The 25,756-nt window shown below is 35.3% G+C and overlaps 1 protein-coding gene across 2 annotated transcripts in view; it reads right to left on the bottom strand.

Annotated features, from left to right (window-relative positions):
* Nucleotides 1-25,271, bottom strand: part of NOVA1 (NOVA alternative splicing regulator 1) — a 154,004-nt gene extending 128,733 nt beyond the window's left edge. For both annotated transcript variants that reach the window (XM_026076023.1, XM_026076022.1), the window contains exons 1-2: nucleotides 24,819-25,271; nucleotides 22,768-22,911 (exon numbers count right to left, since the gene is read on the bottom strand). In XM_026076023.1, the coding sequence (XP_025931808.1) occupies nucleotides 22,768-22,911; nucleotides 24,819-24,954 (280 nt within the window). In that variant the 5' untranslated portion in view covers nucleotides 24,955-25,271. The remainder of the gene's footprint in view (nucleotides 1-22,767; nucleotides 22,912-24,818) is intronic.
* Nucleotides 25,272-25,756: the final 485 nt, after the last annotated feature.

Raw genomic sequence — 25,756 nt, forward strand, 5'->3', positions numbered from 1 at the left:
TGTATACCTCCTTCTTCTGGTTGAGTTTTGCCAGGAGCTCCTTGCTCATCCATGCAGGTCTCCTGCCTCCTTTGCTTGACTTCCTACTCATAGGGATGCACCGCTCTTGAGCCTGGAGGAAGTGATGTTTGAATATTAACCAGCTCTCTTGAACACTCAAAAGCAGCAAGTCCAGCAAACACAACAGTAACCATCCATTAACTATAAAAGTACTATAAAAATTTTTATATATCCTGAGAAAAATAGTCCYATAGCAGTTGGAACTGGAAATCCAATCATATAAAACTGCTATACCTCTCTTATCATTCCCCCTCTCTCTCCCTCCACAAAAATCAAGTAGGGACAACAGCATACCTTACACCTGAAGGATGCTAAGTTAAACGCTAATTCATACTTATGAACACCACAATGAAAACGAGAATCAAAAGAAAATCACAAGCAAACAGTAATACTCTATTCCATGCAGGCTTTCTCGAATAAGCAGTAAATAAAATGTAGGGCAGCCCAATGGTTAATAAAACTACCCATTCAGTAAGTATATATAATCATTAAAGAAGGTACTTACATGTCATTAATACCAAAAAGCATTTCTGAGTTAATTTTTCAATACTTTTTGTTTACTTTCAGTGATGTCTCCTCCATATCAGAACCTGAATCAGTTAAAAAGTGACGATGCAAAAAATCAACTCCTCTCCTATATACAACAAAAAACATCTCATTTCCTTTCTCTGCATCATCTCTCATTTCTCTGGACTGTTTCAACAAAAAGAAACACAAGACAGTTATGAGGTAGGACCCAGGCAATGACAATCACTGCAAAACAAATCCTCCATAACACAAAATCCAAACTGGAGACTATTACCTCCATTTGATGTTGCACAAAACAAGTTTTGGAAAACAAAAGTTAATAAAGTATCAAATAAGAATTTGGCCAGGACATACAGACACTAGCATTTTATTTTAGCCAATTAGTGAGATTACAAATCACAAGAAAATGATCATTAACATGATGATTTTTTTTTGTTTCTTTTATTGATAACTTATAAATCTACTGTGAGAGAGAACCTACAACGTGAAACACCATGAGTAACAAGCAAATGAACAAATTCCAGCTCTGATATTTTACAGAGGAAAAAAATTTTGAAGGACAGTAGATATTTATTGCTTTACAGACACCATACAAGATTTCTGCTTATTGAACCTTCACAACACCGAGCATAAACTCTCAGGCAGAACAACTGTAAAACTTTGTGCCAGAATTAACTCTGCAATTCTCAAGCAGTAAAATCTAGAAAGGAGAACACTAGAGGAAACTGAAAATTCAGGCAACTTCAATCAAATTCAATACACAATACTGTCAGTTAATTTGAAACCTTTTTGGATATGATCACCAGAGAAGTAACAGCAAGTATGCATGTGCTTGAACAAAAAGTCAAAAATACTGGTAGACTGAAAGGAGAGAATGTTACATTGACTCCAAATGATAATTGGCTTACATTCAAGAGCAACAGAAGTATGAAGTGAATGTTTATTTTTCCCTGCTTCACCAGCAGGGTAAGTGAGCCTATACAGCTACTTATCTCTTTCATCAACACCTCTTGACTTTTATTTTTACAATTCACCTATTTGGAGATATAGAATATCTTCAGCCATAATTACATCACCATCTAGATTTTATGCAGAGCACTCACTTTCTTCACACTTTTTCTGATTTCCAGTGCTCTTGACTGAAAGGTTTGTATTGAAACTAAGAATGTAACAAGTGCCATATTGGGTCAAATATGCTATTCTGAAAGAAAAAGTAACATGGTCATTACAGAAAGATCTTTCCTCAGTTTACCTTCCCAATGCTTAGCAGTTTGCATGGTAACAGGTGTCCTGGTCAAAGCAGGAGCACTCTGCACACAGTCCCTACCATCCTGAGCTTCCACAATCATCTTGGTGGAGAAGTTTTTTGGAATATGGTTCCTTGCCACCCACATCTAAATTTTCTACCAAATGGAAACTGGAAAAGGCGAGGAAGGACAGGACAGGATCTCTGAAGCCAAGAAGTGTTCCCACTAGCCTAGAGTGTACATATTGCCTATAAAAACAGATAACCATAATTCCCTGGAATAGATAACCATAATTCACTGGAAGCTGCAAAAAACAGCKGATATGGAAAAGGTTCTATATTCACTCTATTCACTTCTATATTCAAAATAATGAAATATATATGTATTTTTTAATCCCACACTTCCAGTAAATTCACTGCACAGGACTTTAACAGTACTGGTAGGATTGATATTTGATCAAGAAAAAATTATGAAGATAAATTTATACCTTCAAATTATCAACAGAAACAACGGACTCCTGAGAATTTAATACAGCTTTGTGTTAATGTAAAAGAGCACTTTCGACACTACAGTAGGCTACAATACAGTTGTTAACAGATTCCTGCATGGGTTCTTAAATTACCTAGAAAGAAGTGTGAATAAGTAAAGTGAGGAATCTTGGCAGTAATGAATCTATTTTAATTTGATTTTCCTAATTAGTTGCTCAATTGCATTTAATTTTTATACAGATGTTCACAGTTTGTTCAGAGGGTATATTTTGTACATAAAAACTTAGAAGTGTGGGGGATTTTTCCAGCTCTATCAGATCTGAATGTTTAGGTTTTTTTCATTTGGTTTTAATCTATTGTGCTATAATAATTTCCTATGCAGAGAACTTCTGTAACAGCCTGTTAGCTAGACATGCCCTACAGAATTATGCCTTATAAGAGGGTCAAAAAAACCCAAATTCCATAAAGACCTTTTAAAAACAAATGGCTTAAAATCCAACTGATTTGATACATCAGAACATAACTCAGATGCTTCAGCTTTGACAACAAATGATTAGTTGCAAATATTTCAAATACAGCATCCCTACTGCCTTAAAAAGGCACAAGATAAAAACAAACAAAAAGGAAATCCAACACACCCTAGGCGTTATACAACACATGGCAGAGACAGGGGAAATAAATCTACAACTCCTTTGTGTCTTGTAAAATCAGGTTTTGCTTACGTCTTTCCATGGCTACCTAAAAATTTTATTAGTTTTAAGATGACTCCCATTTTCAAGCTAACCATTACATTTGATTAATTTCTAGCACTAGTACATTTCAAAAATTCACTTTCCAACCATGCTACAAGCCTATCTATTTCCTTGTTTCTTTAAATCACAGACTAGACACCAAAAATATAGGAAATGAGCAGTGAGGATAAAAATTGTGAGTGTAAGATTAGGACTATTAATTTTAATCTGAATTTTCCAGTAAAACCATGAAGAATAGTGCCCATAAGATGACTCATTTAGTAAACAAAGTTAAAACAATAACTACAACAAAACCTGTTCTTCCCCAGTTTGACCACCTTTCCTCTCCACTCTGCATTTTACTAACATACCCTCCCTTTCACTGGGTTTCACCTAGGTACACAAAATCCTATTTTAAAGAACATGTCACAGCTAATGTACATAAGTATATCTTGTATTTAGCTGTACATACCCATATGTTTAAAGTTAGTATCAAACCACATTTGAACTCCCCTTGGCAATATTTCATAGCTAGATTTTCATGTCCTATTTTTATTCATCACTTTGCAGACTAATTGTTCATACTGGTCCAAATTTAACTCTGCTGTTTAACTCCAAGTTGAGCTTAGCTCGTTAACGTCCTTCAAATTTGGTGCTGCTTCGTTAAAACAGTATACCCTATTAGACATTTTTGTTTCAAGTATTATGAGATCGGGAATAAAAATGTGCACAAATAGGAATTTTGTGCAAATGGTTAACAGAATGCTCACCCACTCCTTCCTTCCCCAATTAATTTAAATTAAACTTAGGTAACCTTCTCTTATCACACAGCAAAGAGAATTCCAGCCCAAGAATTTCACAGTATTACACAAACTGCACTTACTTTTTAGGTAGTGTCTGTTTTAACTTGTAGAATATTTTACTCTGACACTATATATTTGCATCAACTTATGTAAACTGGAATATAGAGTATTAAAAAAATATTAGATAAGTAGGCACTGTTAAGAATTCCTGCACTGTAATGCAAGAAATGTTACAGTTATCATCCTGGGCTATAGTCGCATCAAAATTAAGCTAGTAATCTTTGATATAATTGCTAAACTTAYAAAAAATCGGAATATGATAGATGGCCAAATTTAATTTTTAACTGTTCAAATCTATCACATAAAGAGGAAAAAAAAATAGTAACTTCAAAACTGGCTAACAAACCAATAATACAGAAGAACAATGTAAACCAAATACAATATATACAATATTGTTACAGCAGTACAGGCAACTAAGCACATCAATATCATGGACAAATGCCATTCCTTCTAGTAATAGCATGTGAATATCAAGACAACACTCAAGACAAAGTAGATTTTCCATAGTGTTATGAGTAACTACAGGATAATCCATCAGCAACGCTTTCAAACAGAAAAGGAGTCCTGTGATATTTTCATGAAAGTGATTTTTTTTTCCTTACAACAGCAACATTTGCTATACCATTCTTCTATTTCAATTATGCCCTAACTTAAAAAAAAAAGACAAAGTCATTCCAGTAACTTTTTTTGACTCAATCTCCAAGACATAAATTTTCATGAAAAAATTTATTATACTAGATGAACTTTAATTTAGAAAAATACACCTATAACAATACCATTTCATGTTTATAAATTTTTACCCAATGACTTTAAATTATGTCAGATCAACACGTATATAAAATATACACATCACCTCCCTAATTAAGCTGTAAGTGAAGTTACTCCAGAAAATGTTTTCATCTCCTGAATAGTAACTGGAGAGAGAAATTCCTTGGGGCAGAGAAGAGATTTTTGTTCTGCATTTGTAAAGGAGAGAGAATACTGGAATCCTAGTGGATGACCAGAGTTCCTATGTGCTAAGTCAAGACACAAGAGCCTTCAGGAAATAGAAGGAAATCAGCCTGCTGATAAAACATACTCCATCTCACTTCACTCACAATGTGAGCAAACCCTCAACTGCAACATACTCTCAAATCAACTGTACAAAATGGTTTTAGCAACACTTGTTGCATGAATTTATAAGAACTTAGACCTGCCAAACTTTCTGCTATGCACTAAAGTATTTAGTCTCCTTTAGCTAGGACTAGAGTGGAATTATCAAGCACAATCTGAGAACAGGTTATTATAAAATTCTGCTACTGTAAAGAAGAAAAATTGTTTTTAATATTTAAAAGAGACTTGCTTATCTCCTCTTCCCATAAAAATTTATAGACTTTAAAACTACACCAACAGTCACTCTTAAAATATATGATCATAACCACAGTAAAAACAAAAACCAAAAAAACTTAGACTTCTACAGAAAACATGGTTATAGAAAGCTACTTTAAAAATGAAAGTGTCTTCTATGTTAAAAGAAATGTATTCTTTTTCACATCTAAGATACTGAAGCAGACTAAAACCTAAAAGTTTCCCCAGTCTTCAGGTTTCATAAAACAATATTCAGCACAGGTCCAGAGTAATAAACAAAACAAAACAAAACAAAACCTTCTCCATATTCTATTCGCCCCTCTAGAAAAATCCCTGAGGTTACACAAAATTTCTTGAGGCTCCAACTTCAAAGTTGGTGACTTTGCCCAAATCATTAACCAAGGAGTGTAGGGATCAAACAGCAGAGCATAGTAGTTTCAAATACTTCATTCAAGCATCCTCCTTCCACTTCCATTTTCTTGTTTCTTGCCTATAAATCATCACAGCCTATAAATCCAGGCAAACTTTGTGAATTTCAGAGTTGGCCACAGCAAAATTATAACCGTGATGAACAAGAAGGAAAGTGCAAAGGATATTAAAACAGCAAGAAAATCATAACGTAACTCTAGAAAAAATGAAAAGTAAGAAAAATTTATCTAATGTAATGCCACACTGCAAAGGCACATGTAATGCAACACCTGTGAAACGACAGCGATAACTTAATAATTATTACATTTGTACAGACATATCTTCCATGACATGGCTGTTGCAAGTTCTTTCCCTTTTAATAGAGAATACTGTGGATAATGATTGAAACACAATTTAAGAACTCAGAGAAAACAGACTGAGCTGACGATGCAGCTATTTTATCCCATGAATATCTGTTCAAATGGGCCAGAATTTTAAGTCTTCAGAAACTGCTCCTTTCATCTCCTGCCTGCCCATGCAGGGTGTAGAAAAACTTTGCAAGAAATCTGAAAAATCACATCCATATCACCAAAGCAGCAGCAATAGTATATGCTATAACAGCAATCAGTGAGAGGTACCAGAGAAGCCACAATCAATGCTGGTGAAAGAGCTAAACAAGGCAAGGCTCTTGAAACACCCAGTCTAGAAAAAAATCCCTCTCCTCCTCAACACTCTGCTCATATACACCGCCTTAGCATCTAGTTGCAAGATTATATGCAACTGTTTCCACAGCCTTTCCATGTATAAAAGAGATGCAATTAACAACCAAAAATCAAAAATCTGAAGTCTTCCAGCTACTTGACTTTGAAATTTCATCCTTACAATTTGGGCTTGGGGAGGGCAGGGAGGATTGGTTGCGTTTTTCTTTATTCTTTATTACAATAATAATTCTTTATTACAATAATAAACCATATAAGGGAATCCAATCTGAAAAGGGCTGAAGACCATAAGAAACATGAATGAAAATATAACCACAATCTTGTATGAATTAGCAGAGAGTATGGTTGGCATGAAGGTGACAGCAACACGTCCAGAGAGCTACAACTGTGAGATTTTTTAAATTCTATCTGGAAAGACAGAAGAGAGATGGACTCCACAATCCAAGATGGCCCTCTCCACACCTATATTCTCATGATTGACTTGAATTAGCTGCCCCAAAGACCTCTCAGTTCCCTTCAATCTCGAAGCACCCCAAGAATGGCCTATGAAGGATGAGGGTCTAACCACCATCCAGACATATAAATTCGGTTAATTTCTTTTCACAATGTCTGGCACAGAGTGTATCAAGACAAAACAGAATAGGTAGAGTTAAGCTTTACTTCTTTTCCCTACATTTTCAGAAAGTCAGAAGCTTTACACAAGGTAAAAAGTTTAATAATCCCTAATAACTCCTGTTACATGCACTCCCTTAGGCAGATTTATACTTCTCTCCAGTCTTGTGTCATGTACAACAGGGTAATTTTTATCTAGCTATGCAGTGTGAAATGGCCAGATATGATGGTTTTTAAATGCTGTTCACAATTTTCAAGTGCTTACAGTTGACATTTTTTTTTCCTGTTTAATTTTTAATAATTTTGTTTTTAAATGAGGGAAGTTCTGCACTGAGGAAAACAGGCTCTATGGAAAAAACGGACTTCTTTCCCCATTATAGACATTTTATTACAGCAAACATTCTGACTGTTCCTCACCACTAATAGTATTACTATTAAAAAAAGTCTTAGGATTTTGTAGTTAAAAACTTGTAAAATATTATGAGGAATAAATACTTTTCAAAGATTCCACTAAAAATATAGCAACTCACAACTACCTTTTAAGCTATCAGAGGCAGGGTCTTGCAAAGAAAAAGGTCTGCCATCAATACCTACAGGTTCATGAGAGGGAGTCAGCATGACAGAATTAACAGCTTTCAGCTGTAAAATCACTAATTCCAGTAATACAGTACATTAAACATGCCATTTGAGATATATGCCAACTTAAACTACCACATATGGCATATCTATCTAATTATCACAGTTTGTGTTTTCATATGCAGAGCTGTTCTAGTTTTTAAACAATGTGTCAAAATGCACTGTTTTATCTGAAAACATGATAAGACTGAGAAACAATTTAGGCAGAAAAAGCTATCTTTTATAATATCAGTAGGTCAATACTGTATTTTTAACATGCTGTAAACTTAAAACTGCTAAGGGACGAAAAAACAACAACAACAAAAGAAGAAAACACCCAAACTAGCATCAGAGCAAGTCTTTCCTTATTTAATAATGCTTTGGGGGGGGGTTATTTTTTTTTTTTTTCAGTAAAAACAAGTTAAGATGCAAACTGACTTCTAATACTAAGAATAAATATTTCAAAGTTAGTATTTTAAATTTTTAGCTTTCCCTTCAAGTCTTTAATTTGCCTATTAACATATTAAGTCTTTACTGAGGATGGACAAATAAAACAATGAAGTTAGTCATTCTTCCAGTTTTGCATCTGTGATTTTAAAAAGTATTGTGAAGTAGCATTTGTGCAGACATCAGTTGCAGTGAAGACAGACTTCGCTTGTGTTCGTTCTTCATGTGCAATTTGACCTCACTGAACACAATCGCTATTGCACAATCATACATTCTAATTGCAGTTCAATACAAATCATGCGCTGAATATTTGATTTCAGACTCCCCAGCTGGTGCTCGGTGTCACTTCAGCTGTTCAGAGGGATTTTTTTTTTTAATGTTTCTTTGTGTAAATAAGCAAAGATCTCACACATAATTAGCATGGAACAGTACATAGTCTTAATCTCTCCTTTTGCAACATGTAAACAGTACCATGTATTTTTATGCAATGAAATCAAGATGTGTACRGAAACCAAACAGAAACATCTCAGTAATCAAATAGTTATTTCACAACCATTCCAAATACTTGGGTTCTGTTTGGGAATACAAAATGAAGGTAAATATACCCCAATCAGTCATCAACTGTGTTTTTGACCAGGTTTCCCTCAGTCCTCATGAGCTGTGGGAGGTTTTTTTGATTACTGATTTCAACAGAAAGCAGACAATATCAGTGTCTTATTCTAAAAGCACATATTAAAGTAAAATAAGAACATGTGAGAATTTACTTAAGAAGCACTGCCACGTGCTTTCTTTCCTGTTTGTTTTTAAAGGACCATCAAGTCCTTGCATCTGCAATTACCTTTACAGAAGGTTACTACTGAGCTCAGAGCTAAACACATGCAAAATTAATGTTCAATTTCTTTGTTGAATCAATTAACTGAAAGATGTTAGAATCTGAACACTAAACCTGAAACTTTTTTTTTTAATCTTTATTTTCAATAAATAAATTAGAGCAAGTGAAGGGAGAAATTTTTGCAAAGAGAACAGTCTTGTTTAAGCAACTGGGTTATCCAGAGGATGGCAAAACCCAAAATATTCCAACTTTTTTCCTCACTGCAAACAGAATGGTATATATATTCAGTTTTTTCCATACTTCATGATACTTCAGTCTCCTCCCCAATAAAAAATACAGTTTGTTTAAAAATTAAATCAAAACATTCTATTTAACTATAACTAAAAATAGCAGAATTTGACTTTAAGAGTCCTGTTTTGGTTAAGTCAAAATGCCAGTATTTCCTTAAATTTTATTTAAAAAAAAGTTTACCCGTACTTTTTAACATTTCAGATTAGAAACTTAAGAATAGACTCCCTCCCAATAATTGTTTACATATTTTAGACAATTCAGTCAGATTCATATTTCTTTGTGAATTCTGATTTTTGGCTATCAAAACTAACAGTGAAAGTAGTATGTTGAAACAAAAAAAAATATAATGTTTCTAACAAAAACAGTGACTTACAAACTGAAACAGATCCTATAAAATGTTTATTTTGAAAAGGATTTGTAACTGAATTTCAATTAGATTTAAGGCTTCTCTTTTAAAATAGATCTTTTGGCAAGATTAGCATACATTAACATAAAAACAATATTTTTCTACACAGAATTACTTAAATGATTGAACAGATTTACAAATACATTAAAAAGCCAACTTATCATATAAAAAATGCATAATTATTCTTTTAGGATCAGAAAACCCAGCCACATGCTTTAAGTAAAGCCAAAGAACACCAGTAAAGACAGTTACAAGAACAGTATTAGTTATATACAGTGCATTTTTATGATTTGTCCTGCTATTGGCATTAGTAAAGGGTCAAATTTCTGCATTAAAAATTGAAAGGAAGTTTTAAAAGAACAATTAATTTTTATTGCAAAGACATACTGAAGTAAGAGAGAGGGTATAAAACTGTTACCCTATGAAAGAGGGAACACGCACATTTGGCAAGCTCATACCAACAACCTGTACTATAAACCTATTTTTGATAAACATCTGATTATAACTGGAAAAATACTGAAGGCATCCTACATGATCCTCCCCAAGGCACATGAGTTATTCTTGTATTCTTTTACTTGACAATATTAAAATTGAATAYAGGAAGAAAGATATTCCCAAATACATACTCAAACAGCTCTATCCATCCGAGATACCTTCAGTTAAAATTGTTTGTAAATCTAGAAAGTGGTGAGAACATATCTTTCCTCAAACGGACAAAAGCAGCAATAACGTTAACTTCCATAGATGAGCATCAGGAAAAAAACATTTGCTAGACAAAAGAAAGTGCTTAAAAAGCAACAAGTCTTTCACCAAAAGATCTAAACAATCTTGAACTTTCCTAAGGAACCTCTTGTAGGATTTTTTTAATACACACTGCTATTTGTCTCTCCCTATATGAAAAACGCACCAAACTGGGGCTATATAGACTGGATGCATATTTCAACTATGTAAATTCAGTACTTACCTGAATTTAATGTTTGCATACAGAAACTGCCGGTAATTTTAGTCTTCGCTCACTTTCCTGGAAGGCAGTGGCAAACAAGAAATAAATTCTCACTTTGCCCTTATCCTCGTAAGACACAAGAAATGGAACTTGAACTCCTTTTTGCTGAAATCAATAGAACGGCAGCAGCAGAAAGATGTAAGAACCATATCTTGTAGTCATACCCTACACCAATAAAGAGTCTGGACAAATTTAGGAAATGCTTAACTTTGGTGGAATATTTGGTCACAAGCAACATAGCAGGAAGCAAAGTTTCAGATTTTTGATTAGTTCCAGAAAGTCTTCACCTTTGCGAAGTTCTACTTACCGCACAATCTGCATTCATTGGATTGAGAGTGATGGATACATTTTACTGGCAAAATTTCCATTTTGAATGAAAAATATAAAGAATATGTTAAAAAAGAAAAAAGAAAAAAAAGGTACATTAAACTGCTCAAGAAATAAACTGCAGATTTTCCAGTGTTTAGAACATGCTGAACTACAACTTTAAGATTCAAAGTTTAAAGTTTTAGACAAAAACCTGAAGTTCTTAAAAATAACTTTAATATTAAAAATTGAAATATTTGATCAGACTGAATCAGATCCTTTCTCACAAATACAGCAGTATAYACAAAATAATTTTCTGACAAAATATATCTTTCTAAGGATATTCAGCATTTCTGAAACGGTCTGTCCAGCAAGATTCCTCAATTTCCCCTGTGGAAGGGGCAACTGCAGGGGGATATCCCACAGCCTGAAGTAGATGACACCACAAGCTATTTCTACCCAGAGTATCTACACCAAACTTGATTACTTTTTTATCCCATCCAAGAAGAAAAACTATCCTTTTCTTCTAAGGAAGGGAAAAGGAAATTGGGGAAATTATAACCCCCTCAGAAGGAAGCATTTAAATGCTATGTGAAAACTGCTACACTCTGAAGGGGATTAACATAACAGAACCTGTTTAAAGCTGAGTGAAACTTTAAAAATGAGTGAAGCTTCAGTATGGAGAGATAAAGTCTACTCAAACATCCAAAGGTATCTTGGTCTTTCCCTCTAGAAGGTCACCTGTGTGGATTCCAGAACACCTGTTGATCTGAATCCACATCATTGCTGTCACATGGATCTGTTCCTTTACATATTGGGACCAGCTCACATAAAATATGCCATTGTTCTCTCTTGATTTGCCAATAAACTGTATTACAATTCAGTAGATACATACTAACAGCAATTTTTTTCCTCAGTTCGCATTCCAAAATTACACATCTTTCTAGATCTACTTTGTGCACTACAAATATGAAATTTACATTAGTTCCTGAGACACTCTTAAAAACATGTGTGTGGACTTGAATATCAGAGTAATTATGAGCTTATCTGGATCCCCCAAGTAAGCATGCAATATGAAAACCTCATCATAAAAAAGATGCTACTAATATATACCAATATATAAAATACCCTACCTGCCCCTCAGACCCTTAAACCCTACAGAACCCGTAGYTCTGTCTTCATCAAATCTTTGGCAGGGAAAAAAGATCCAAGTTAAGATACTGCCACACTCAACTACAGAAAGCATTATGAACACCTGTTCTCATCTCCTGTGCAAGAACAACATTTCACAGAAAAAAAAAAAAAAAATCCTGCATAACCTCAAGAGCCTGTTTAACTGTATACATATTTTTAGGAAAAGGTCATTAAATTTTAACTGAAAGACCAGCAATACCACAACCCTTAGTAAATTATTGCCATCACTTTCAAAAGTTTGCACTGGGAGAAATAAGGCACCCAAATGAGGGCTGGCCATTCTGGTAAAAAGCCAAGTACTTTAAAGATAAATACATAAACAAATAATAAAAAGGTCAATGATCTTCAGACAGCCATTATAAAGCTGCCAAAATCCATAACCATGTAGTTATTTACAAAAGAAAATCTACAAAAAAAGAATTTTGCACAAGATAAAACCTTACAAGTTCCTGGGCTACCCAACAAGGAAAGCACAGTAGTCATCTAGGCACACTAACAAATTATTCCATCAAAAAGGACAAATAAATGGATAAACAACTACAGAATTATTTTTATTTCAAGCATGTGCATATGTGTTGAAGAAAAGAGAAATCTCAAGGGACTTATTTTATAATTAAAACTAACTGTATTTTGTGCCCATCTTACCTGTGGCATCCCCCAAATCAGAAAGTGCTACACTACCGAAGTGTGAAGAACAGAACAGGAAATACTTCTCTACATCAAAAACCACATGTTTTTAAAAAGTAAGAACTATCAAAATTCTGAGTTTAACTCACTGGAGAAGATGCTAATATAGAAACAGAACAATAATTAGTTACTAATCAACAAGCTACCATTTTAAAAACAAAAATCAACTAGGTATAAATATATTATTCCATTAAAATGCTGACCTTGCTACCCCCTATATACTGTATGTCTCTTCAAGACTAGAAGGTTGTAAGAAAAATCTGCATAGACTTTTTTAAGGCACAGGAAGCATAAGGGATGAAAATATAGCCACCCATTATACTGAATCTCTCATCAAAAATATACAAGTCTAATCCTCTGAGGCTAATGTCATTACATGTTAATTTCTACATATACTTAAAAATATTCTCTTTAACACCCTAACTGATTTAAAATCTGCCTGAGGAACTCCTTGCTTTCTTCTTCTAAACAGAAGTTATTCAGGAAAAGAACTTATGATGAACTCAAGTAAAATGAAGAGTTGCCCACCATGCAAGGTATCTTCCCTTTTTAAAGACCCTTTCCTGCCAAATCCTAAGAGTCTGTTTATCACATACGTTTGATCCCATCTTTGTTCCAACTATTTGGAATCAATTCATCATAAAAAAGTATTTTATCTATTAAATGCATCATGTTGGCACATACTAGAACAGCTAATCCTAGCAGTAGATGCATACAGAGCTAGAATGCAGCTTATGAAATTTTTATTATTGTTAAAAGCAGTGCAAATACTAGATGAGCACTTGGCATTATTACCAACCTAAATAAAAATTTATATTCCTGAAGAAAATCTTTCTGAAATTGACACTTTTTTTTTTTTGAGCATTTCCCCATGCTAGAAATTATACACTGGTTGAGGCAGAGTAATTCAACAACTAGTAGACATGAAAGTGTGCTACACTGCACAGTAAGACTCAGAAGTTAGGAACTGATACAATTATAAGGAGTTCCTTGGGAATCCAATTTTTACTTTAGATTGACAGTGTCGCCAAGCGTCCATCTAATACAATAAGTAAAAGACATACAAAGTGTGCATACACACATGCAAGATGGAAAACAAACCCCATACACATACTTTGTCCAACTTCCCATTACAATAAATCAGCAACTTATTTTTATAAAGCTTTAAGGTAGCCAGTAGCAGCATTTTGTTGCAGACCTTTGAAAATCAGCACAGACAGAATGCCAGAAGAGCCTTTTCGTTCCACAGAATTTCTCTTCATATCCAGGTCAAAAAACTGCTAAATAACACTCTGTGTGTGTGTGTGTGTGTGCGCGCACGCGCGTGTTCGTTCCTCAGGAAAACTGTTGATAGACTGTCAGTGTACAACCAAACATGAATATTCCATAATTCCAGCTCAATGCTGCTGCCAAAACAGTAACCGCCGCAGCACCTGAATTGCTGCTACTACTACACACTGTTCTAGATACACTCAGGAAATGTCAGATTACAGATGGGGACAAAATGTAAACCTCAACTAGACCAAGCTCCAGCTAGGCATACAGCATATAGCCCAGCTGGCCTTCTCTCCTTGCCCTTCCCTCCAAGCCACTCACTGCCCTACTCTTTGGTAACTACACGACCTGATAGAGTTTAATTCTATATGCATTCTGGATGCTCAGTGTAGCCAACTGAATGGACACATGTCATTTCCTACTTTTCCCGTGCATGATTTTATATAAATATTTTCAACATATGTTATAAAGACTCCATAGCTATATTCAGTTAAATATTTGTATTTTCTCACCTACGGTTTGAAAAGCAGAGTTTAGAACACATTAGGAAGATGTTAAATTGCTGCTGCCTCTGATTATCTGATTCTCTAGAGAGAATTTTTCCCCCATATTGTAAAGAATGAATCTTTCAAAAGAACTGAAGTCACTATTTGAAAATAAAATAAAATACATGTACATACAAATCTTCCCAGAGCTTTGGAGGTGCATACTATGGTTCTTGAGTCAAGCAAACAGGTGCCACTCTATGAAGTGGGGGAAAATAGTACAAATGTGTGAAGCTCTTTATGTGGGAAATTACAAGAGAGTTAAATGGCACTGAGCAAGGCACAAAAAAAGTGCTTTTAAAATAGAAACAAGGGAACATGCAGAGAACCTCAGTATCTAATTTAATTAATGATTGAGAATGCAAAGGCTCCAACTGGTGAAACATTAGCAGCAGCCATGAATTTCACTGTAGTTCTGTATAACAAGTAATCTTACCTGAGTGATTCTCAAAAAAATGTCAACACATCGATTGTATTTTTCATCTGATCCTGTCAATGCTGAGATGACAGGCCCTGCAGGATGCAGTGAGAGATCAATGATGAAAAACAGATGTTTAGTCTTTTCACAATCAAAACCTACAAGACCAGGCAAATATGAAATTTCATCTGAGATTTAGGCTTCCTTATATCTAACAAACCCTAGTTTTACATAATCACTTTTACATAAACTGACAGCTATATTCCTTCCTCATTTAGAAGGGACTAAAACACTGGACCCTCAGATTATTTTTATTACCAACATAAAACTTTAAACCTGGTCCCTAACAAGCGGACACTGTTCTTCCAAGAGCTATCTGGTCACATAGCTAGGTATTTATATCAGCTACTTTATACATCAACGTATGTACTCCGTGGCCTTTCCTGAAGGAGGCCTAATTTTGTCCACCAATTACACAGAATACTTAAACCTTACATAAACCCAAGTGCAATTCAGAAGTCAAGTCAAGAAGAGCAATGCACAGATATACTGCACACAACTAGTTCAAGTGAGGAGCAATAAATTCATATTCAAAAGTTAAAAAGGCATGTTAGCATGTACAGTTGGGAGCTGCCTGACTTCCACATACTTACTTCCAAATATTGTCTTAAACTAGCATTTCAATCAGACCAGTTATATACTTCCAAATGGAGTTTAGTGCTTTAAAATAATCAACAAGAACAGAACATTTCATATGAGGTAATTGCCAATCAGATGCAATCACAATTAATGATCAAATATGTTATAGAAAAAACAAGTTGATATCAAGTATGAAATAGTAAAAACAAGCTAATATGGGGGGAAATTTAGATAGCTGACATTTTATTAACTATTAGAAATATTTAATATTTCTATTAAAAATTAGTGGAAGTTCAAAATGAAAAGTATCTTGACAACCATTTATTTTCTTAATGAAAATATAAGCAATGTAATTAACCCCTATAATGCTATGAATAATCACAATTTGTAATGTGGATACCTCAGAAATCAACATAAAAATAGAACAGAATAGAAGCTTACAAAACAGTAATGTAACATTTAAAAAAATCTCTAGGCTAAATTTTGTTTAGATGCTTCCTTTGGGGGATGGAAAGACAGAATGGCCCTGAATATCAAGAAGAATATAAGCAACTTGATAAGTTTCCTAAAGCTGTGCCATGCAAGCAAGAAGATAGTACTATCTCTACAGTTAAGTAAATTAACAGACTTGCACACACACAGAACACGCATTTATTCTGCCAAATAAATGAATTCCACTTTTGCCCATTTCCATGTTACTACGTATCTTTAAAAAAGATCACAAGACTGAGCTAATCAGCACAAGCATCTAACGTACCTCATTACAGAGCTTACTACAGAACACTAAAAATTCATACAAAACACAAATGTAAAAGGATTGTTCAAAGTGAAACAGAAGTATAAGTAATTTTCTGTTAAGCATTTAACTTCATTTGCTCTCCTCCCATTCCATCTGCTTGAACAATAAGTCCATTTTCATTTACAGACAACTATATTTGTTGTCAGAATAAACACAAATATTTTTTGGTAAGTCCATTATAATAGTGACATTTAGAAATCATGTTTATCAGCTTCATTACTTCACAGATACATTTGATAAACAGCAAAAATGTATTACAGTTTTAAATTAACGTATATTAAGAATTTTATGTTAGTGTCAAATCCAATCACAAAATCAAAAGGCCTACCTAGAAACATGATCATCAATAAGACTCAGAAAACCAGCCTTTCCATTTCTGGTATGTATTGCGTTTTATACCATGACACTGCAGCCCCTGAGGGTCAGATTAATTAAGATCAACAGCAGCTGCAGTGCAACGTGAGAAGCACACTGCCACGGCTCTTGCCAGTCCAGCCCAATTACCTGCAGCATTCCAACACAGGACAACTGACAACTACCACGCTTCTTTACCAACTCATTAACTCCCACTGGTCTACTGATAAATGTTAAAAACAAACTAACCTCTTTTTAAGGTGGACTGCAATGCTGACTGCACCTGCTGCGAGCTGCAATGATGAATCCCAGAGAGATGTTTGTCAGTCAGATCTCTACAGATGTTGCTTAACTTTATGCTACAGCTGTATCCAAAGATGGAAATGAGAGAACAATCAGGCACAAACCCTCCTCCCAAACCCCTTTATGCTCTATTTCTAATAGCTAGTCTGACAAATTCACTAAAGCAAAGGTTTTCTTTCAACTACTGATCACAGATTAAATTAAACTCTGTGGTCAACTACAGAGAGCAGTATCTTAGCTGATGCAATTAATTAATGAAGAAACAAGATCACTAAGATTCTTTGAAGAAGGTATCACATTACAGATTACATCCATTTCTAAAAAAGTGAATGCACCTTTTACTGCACAAGTGAGAAGAGAAAAAACAATTAAGAGATTCAGACTTTTCCTGATTATAAAGTATTAGATTTAAGACCCATATTATGAAGAACATCCATTAAAACTTTAATCTTTCTGCAAAATATCACTAAACTATTATATGGAAATTTTAAACTCTGTGACAACAGAAATATTTACATTTGTCAGTTTATATAACCTTATGTTATTTTTCTTTTWAAAAAAAAATAAATAAATAAATCAGAATGCATAAGTCCAGAAAACAGATATTCTCAATGAATATTCACTTATAGAGATCTCAACTTTATCAAAAAGCAAATAAATAATATTGTTATTAGAAGTGTCTTCATCTACATATAAGCTTTCTAATCTGTTGAGCATCACTTTTTTTTCCTCCGATTACATTGAAAATCACAAGAACAAAGTCGAAAATGATGGAATACAGCATTTCCTTGTGATGACTACAGCCATGTTGATTTTGTTCTTTATTTTGTCAAACAAGCACATATATAGTTAGACTGTATCAGTTATTAAAATCAAACTAACCATTCCCACTATAGCACAAGTTGTTTTAAACCTTTCTTACACAAGAGAAAGACAATACTTTCTTGCAAATCAAAGCCTTTTACTAGGTAAAAGTTTACTCAGTCATTCACATAAATAAGTTCCTATCTGTAGAAGAAATCGGTGCAAAATTTCTACTGAAATTTCTGTTTAAAATTGCTCTAAACCTTCCAAATGAGAAGTTGCTAAGTAATAATACACTAGGTGAATTAGATATGTAACAATCTCAAGATGATACTCAGTATGTATTCAGTGGCAGCTTCCTTTTAAATGTAAAGTATTAAGGATCTACTAGCTAACAAGCTAACTTTTTTTTAATTCTGTTCCAGTAACTAGGCAACTGACAACTGTCCAACTGAGAATTACCTCTCTGAACAGCTGGCAATCAACACTTGGGGTTTCTCTTTTTTTTTTTTAACTAGTAAAAAGACCAAAAAATACAGCTATTTTATAAACCTACACAGTTCTAAAGATTCTACCTCAGAAATCTCTACTCACACAAGTAGTCATTTCCCCAGTTCCATTATCCCCAAAGTTACTCCTATAAGTAAATGTTTACATGAGAATCTGAAAAGCTTAGCTTTACATGTATGAAGTCCTTAGTTAGCTATTGGCAACACTTGAGAAAAAAATCAAAAGTATCAAGAGTGAGATGCATTTATGTATGACAAACCATCTTCAAGAAACCATGACAACAGAGAGCTAATTTTTTCTAACTCCATTATTTTCACTTCTACAACTCAAAAAGTAGTATTTCACTTCAACATTATTTCAAGTGTTGATTTTTAAAACACTGATTCCTCTTCCCATGAGACTTTGGATTATTTTTAAGAGTTAGAAAACAATATGTGACAGTTCCTTTATTATATAAAGGGAAAAATAATGGTGAGCCAAGCTTGATATATTATACCTTCACCTTACCTTCAGAGTTTAATATGAGCAATGAAGCTAGAAAGTGGATTTATTAATTTTAAATCCCCGTACAGTTGTGTTATTATATAATCAATGTATTTGAAAGGTTTTTAAGAGTCAGAACAAGATACTTTTCAAAAGGACACCTGCACAAAGATTAAGTAGATGGTCTTCCGTAATTCATGAATGCTTCAGAAAAAAATCTGATATTTAACTCAAGAAAAACATCTCAAATACAAGCCACTTGGTAAAAATATAGCACAGCCACACAATGCTTCATACACTTTCTGTATGGGGCAGAGGAGGAAACTCCCCCCTTTTGTATTCTCCAAACATTTAAATGATTTCTGATTAGAAATCTATTATAAAAACAAAACCACTAGTCTTTTGTTAAAAGCAGTAAAACCTTATCCCCATTTAATTATGTGTTTATTAATCTCTGTTCTTAATATGACCTAATTTAAGTACACATATGACTTCATATTCCAATAAATTGAAAAACACTGACCGAGCTCAAATTCACTCAAGCACCAAGTTCAGACCAGGCAAGATCCTGTTGCAAGATAAACAACATGATGCGATGTAACATAATTTTGCGTGCATGCATGTGAGTGAGAGAGACAGAGACACAGAGACAGCACACGCAGGAAAGCATTCGCAATGGAAAAAATACATATACCCAGAGTAGTTCTCAGTCCAGTGCTCACTATAATTCAGAATGGAGAAACAGTAAGACAATGAGAGCTTAATACAACAAAGGTACATTAACCACTGACTCTTACTATATTATTTGAAATAAAACCATAAATAAAAAATAGCTTCACAAAATGGCCAATTTCCTTATGACACTCACTTCATTAATATTAAAAGTAGCATGCTATGTCCGTATTTAAATTTTGGACCAGAACCTACTTTCCAATATACACTCTAAGCTTCTCTGCAGAAAAGATCGGCTCCTATTATTTTAAATGTAGGGCATATTTTGCCAGTTCAACTTCAGTTCCATTCATCTAGAGGGACAAGCCTGAACAGAAAAGAATCCGGAATAGACTAAGCAAAATAGCCAAAGTCAAGTAGCAGAAGTCCAGACAATTAGAAAAAGTCAGCTGGTAACCTGAAAAGAAAACAATGAATTGTATACTGAAAAAATAAGACTGTAGTATACTACAATAACATATTTATGTAGTGCTTCCTACTTTGTTAACTAAATGTTCAGTGAAAAACAATGCTTTTTTCCTTCAATTTCCTGTAATTAGAGCTGCCATGTAATTCTTCTGTAATTATGTCACCTTTTGATGCACAAAAACAATAATTTCAACAGAAATCAGTCTACATATTGAACCCCTATATCACAGAAAACTATTAGATCACAGAAATTACTCATGATTGCTGCATTACAACCAACTTTCTTCTTTCCAAACAGCAACTTACTCAGACTATGCTAAAACTTGTTGAAATGACAAAAAAGTTTCACAGAACTTCAATGAGAGAATACTCCATAACAAAATGTATATTAAAACCATTTATAATCACAAACAAAGAGTATGGACTAAGTAATTTCTACTCTGAAAATGGAATAATTATTTTAGAAACTTCATTAAAAAAAGCAAGCCATAACTTTATATTTGCTATTTCACAAGCTTTGTATTCCCTAATGCTATATGAGCATGAGGGTCTGGAAGAAACCCARAAGTCATGAGCTTAGGGAATGCCAGGACCTCAGAAAATTCCACAGGCTCATGGTCAAATGCAAACAGAAAGGCTAACAAGAGCTAGTCACACTAGAATCCATTTGTCATATTGCTACCTGCTAAAGTGTGGAACAGCTATCATTCAAACTTTCTTAAATCATTAATTTTCTAAATGACACAATATGGCTGCAAATTCAAAACTGCATAAAGTCAAACTGGAACTTCATCTGCACCTGTTACAGTGAAACTGTATGAGTCTTGCTGCCATAGTTATTTATATTATTACTACCATTGATTTTAAAAGGGAATCTGTTCATGTCACAAATATTCTCACTTCTATCATTCCAGCTTGCTAATTTTTATTTTCCAAAGGGTCCTGTGCTGCTACTGCTATATCTTTACCATTTGCTACACAAAAAAATATGTAATTCTGATTTAATCAAAAACCAGAAAACTATGCTAGAGCCCTGAACAAAAGATCTAATCTTTGGAGTGTCCTTTCCAACTGAGTGTAAATAAACTATAGTTAAATGAAAAGGCATGTAATTTGGTATTTGGAATATCCTTCATAAACACCAATTTTCTGTAACATCCTTGCACATCTGATACCACCTCATGTATAATGCAAAAAATCTATTTCATTTTCTTCTATTGACAGTGAATTTAATTTACTATTGCGGCTCTTTTCTCAGATTATGTTATTAATTCTGCAATCAAGCTCTTTTGAATGCTTTTATTTCTTCCAAGAGTTTTCACAATTCTACATCGATTTTTTCCACTCTAACATACCTTTCAAAATAAAGGACCATGTTTTCCAACTTTCTCAAAGGAGAAAGAAAAGTAAAAAAAGAAATTCAAAAAGACAGCAAGCATCAGTTCTTAAACTATATCTCTCAACAGAAAAAAACTACACGCAGCATTTTAACCTGCAACATTTAAGTGTTATAAACCACTTTCATGAAAGAGATGTACAACAGGTGCATTAAAATTTTCATATCAAAAATTGCCATTTTAAATAGAATACACCCTCTCTATTAATAAGAGGTTATCCACCTATGCCTGACACTAAAGTTAGAAAACAGGAAAGCTAAATACTAAAGTGTTCTGCTTACATGCATACCAACTGTCTTCGCTATTTCACAGAATTCAGTCACCTTGTTAAACTAGAACAAATGCAAAGCAGCTCTGCTTTTTCCAACAGAAAAGATTCAGTAGTATGCAGTCAATTCAGTTCTATATCATCAGCTATTCTTCAAAATATCAGGATCAAAATACCAAAAAATTGTTAGCTCTGTTATAAATTTRCATCAATTAAAAAAGTCCTCTAGAACAAAGTTCAATTACGAAATGCTAATTTGTTAGTCTTTAGGAAGAAAAAAAGATTATTCAGTCACAAAAGCTAAAATATTGTATATCATTATTTAAGATCTCAAGAAATCTTATAATGGAGAAATGTGAAATCAGATATTATTCTGATAATCAGTTATATGCAAGTATTAAAAACTTGCTTCTTGCACATATAGTTGTTATAAAATACACTAATTTCTTTATTCATCCAAAATATTTCATTTTTATAATAGAGTTTTCATTCACCATCATGATAAACAATATAAAGAACATCTGAAGAGCATCACTTGTCCTCTTTACTTCACTCCAGAGCCAGTGAACAAAGCAATGAAGCAGAAAGAAGGTACATAATGGATTTAAAGTAAATGGCCCATTCTCTAAGAAAGCAGACTCTCATTTTTACTCATTCTAGCTTAATTGTCATTACAATGTCCGGAAACTTCAAAAGGACAATTATTTTAATGCCAGCTGTCAAGTTGGTTCCGTAAAACTACATTTCTTTTAACAAAAAAAAAAAAAAAAGGAAGCAATCAGAAAATGATAACAAAAATATTTTCTTGCAGAAACATTGTAAGCATCTTTAACCATATTTTAGTTGTTAAGATTACTAGATCCCAGTCCATTCCATACAGAAACTAAGACAGAATATATATATTCACTGTTACACTTCGTAATATACTTTTCTGCTAAATAATGCTTCCAATTGCACTGGATGCTTACTCTTCAATACATGAAACACTCTGACGTGCATATTTCCCTTGGGATTTAAAAATAAGGAAGTGGCTAATTTTTGCACCTACCTGGGTAAAAATCTTTGGATTTAGACAGCTTGATGGTGGCCCCAGTCTCTTTCTGCAACTGAACAATTGTCTGTCCTCCCTTCCCAATTATAGATCCAGCAGCATAACTAGGTATGAGGACCTTTAGAAAATATTGGCCGTCCTCTGAAAAATTGAGATATGCATGGTTAAGTTGGTTTACAAACTTCTATTTTTCCTCCCCAGACCCACAAATAAATAAAACGTTACATTTTTAAACTCGCCAGTAATTCATGCATCCACATCTAACCAGTTGCGTCATTTCGCAAGACGTGTTTGGACTATGTCTTTACCATTTTAAATTATGTACATGTTTATTCTAGAAATTAAAGAATCCACATATATTCCTTAATTCTGTAAAAGAATGAGAACAAAATCTAAGTTATGTATTTCAGAAAGTGGAATTCTTCCAATTCTTCTGATGGTAACCATAGCACACCAAAATGAACAGACCCCTTTAAAAAAAAAAAAACCCTGCACAAAAATGTGCCTAGTGACAACTACAACCTTGCTTGAAAATAAAGCAAAAGAAATGCCAAAACTAAGAAGGAATGAATTGTAAATACTGATGGGCTATTTGTTTGTCATTAGCAAACACATGAGAATAGCAATTAGCTATTGCCTGCATTCTTGTTAAGTGAGCAAAACCACTACTCTGCTACCAAATAACCCACCCAAAATGTGGGGTTTTATTCCAAGCATTTCAGCCACTGCCAAGAAAACAACTCAACATGGTGCGGATGGAATCACTTGCCTAAGTAATCCTGATGCATTCCTTTAGCACTTCTTAAGCGACAATAATCTCTTTTAAGCTCATTAATTAAAGGACATTAAGAAGAATTTTTCCCAATTGATCAAAAGCCTAAGTCACTTATTTCAAACACACTTAAAGGGTGAGAGGTAGACAATGCCAATCCTCTACCCACCACTAGTGTTAAAGCATACAGTCAGAACTGGAAATATATATATGTGTTTATATATATATATATTTATATATATATACACACACATACATGCAAAATTGCAAAATGAATGGGGGGGGGAAGGATTCCCAGTCTCAGTCGGTGACTGAACAATTGTCTGTGCTCTCATCCCAGTTCTAAATCCAGCTACGCTGAAGTCCAAGAACCTTCAGTAACTGGCTCGAAAAAGTGCAAGACAGTAAGGGTAGGTTGATTCCCAGACTTCTGTTCTCCCCAGTAATTAAGGCAATGTCCCCCCCYTTTTTTTTTTAATATCAATCCTTTTATCATGAAATCTATTTTACAAAGTTTTTCTTTTTTGAACAAAAGGAACAGATCCAAGTTCACCTCACTTTTCTTATTCAAGACTATAAGCACCTTAAGCTGCCTATGTGTCACAATAGTGCCTATCCATATTAACGTAACTGGCTGTACAATGTACTATATATAGTTAGACTGCTGCTCTTCATATTGGTCAAATAAATTCACCTCTGCCTCGGTGCATTGTTATGATGATTCCAGTGCAAATGAATAGAGGAGATGCTGGTCCCGTTATAACTCATCTCATGCAGAAAGAGCAGGATGTTAACTAACAAGTCCCTGCACCAGAGATACAACTCCCCCCTCCACCAGCCACCCCTCAGCCCCGACAAGACAAATCAATGCCGTATATACGCTGACAATAGAAGCGAGGCCAAGGAAAAGGAAAACACAGGGCAAGACTGAAAAGCAACTTGTGACCCAGAGGATGTGAAAGGAGGAAAGTGCGTTTACCGTTCTCCTTCCAGCTGCCATTTGTTTTAGCCAATTGTTAAATGGACAAGGAAGATATTTGGGCTGCAGAAGCCCCTTCTTCTCCTGCCTAGTCTCTGTGGGGTCAAGGCTGTGCAGACCCAGCGTGGATATTAAATAAAAAGACTGGTAGATGCTGAAAACCGACGCCATTTTGATGAATGATAACATTAGAGAAACGGGAATGTTTGGGGAGAAGAGGGGGAGGCAGGCAGGTAGGGAAGAAGAGGTGGGTGGGTTGGGCGGGGGGGGGGAGCAGATGACAGAGGATATACCCACCGCCCGTGTTGGTCCTCTTGGTGCTGCCGGCTTCAGGGGGGGCTTCAAGCGGTCTTTTCCGGGAGTCCGGCGGGTCCAGGTCTATGGGAACCCCGGTGTGGGTCCCGTTCTGCTGGATGGGAGCTGCCGCCATCATGTTTGCTGCTGCTCGGAGGAGAATTGTCTCTTCCCTTCTGTGGTGGGGGGGCAGGGAGGGAAGGGGGGGAAGGAGGAGGAGAAGGAGAAGGAGGAGGAGGAGGAGGAGGAGGAGGAGGAAGGGGAGGAGGGGAGGGGGCTCGTCCCGTTCTCTTGTCCTTTTCGAAAACGTAGAGCTAAGCTCAGGATTGTCGAGGATGCTCCGCGCCTTGTTTATCTGGCACCCGGGGGGAGGGAAAGGAAAGGAAAGGAAAGGAGGGAGGGAAACAGGCAGGACTGGGCTGGAGGAGCAGCTGCAGTGCAGTGTCAGGAGGAGATGAGAAGGGAGACAGGGGAATGAGGGGGGCGAGAGAGGGAAGAGAAAGGGGAGAGAGGAGGAGGGGGAAGAGTGAAAGAGTGAGACAGGAGGAGGAGAAGACAGAGTGAGTGGGAGAGGAGAGGAGAAGAGAGGAGGGGAGAGAGTGAGTGGGAGAGGAGAAGAGAGGAGGGGAGAGAGTGAGTGGRAGRGGAGAAGAGAAGAGAGGAGGGGAGAGAGTGAGTGGGAGAGGAGAGGAGAAGAGAGGAGGGGAGAGAGAATGAGTGAGACAGAGGAGGGAGGGGGGAAAGAGGGAGGGAGCAAGCGATGTAGATGGTGGGCGAGCGAGCGAGTGGGAGAGGATTCACGCTGCCTCTGTGCCCCCTTCAGTCCCTGCCTGCTCTAGTGCCGTGCGTGGCGCTGGCGCGGCGCGGCTGCCCGCTGCTCTCGGTCCCTCATGCTCTCCCTCGCTCACGGGCTTATGCGCACTAGGGTGAAGAGGGGGGGA

The sequence above is a fragment of the Apteryx rowi genome, unplaced genomic scaffold (assembly GCF_003343035.1).
Source record: "Apteryx rowi isolate R43461 unplaced genomic scaffold, aptRow1 scaffold_421, whole genome shotgun sequence".
NCBI lineage: Eukaryota > Metazoa > Chordata > Aves > Apterygiformes > Apterygidae > Apteryx > Apteryx rowi.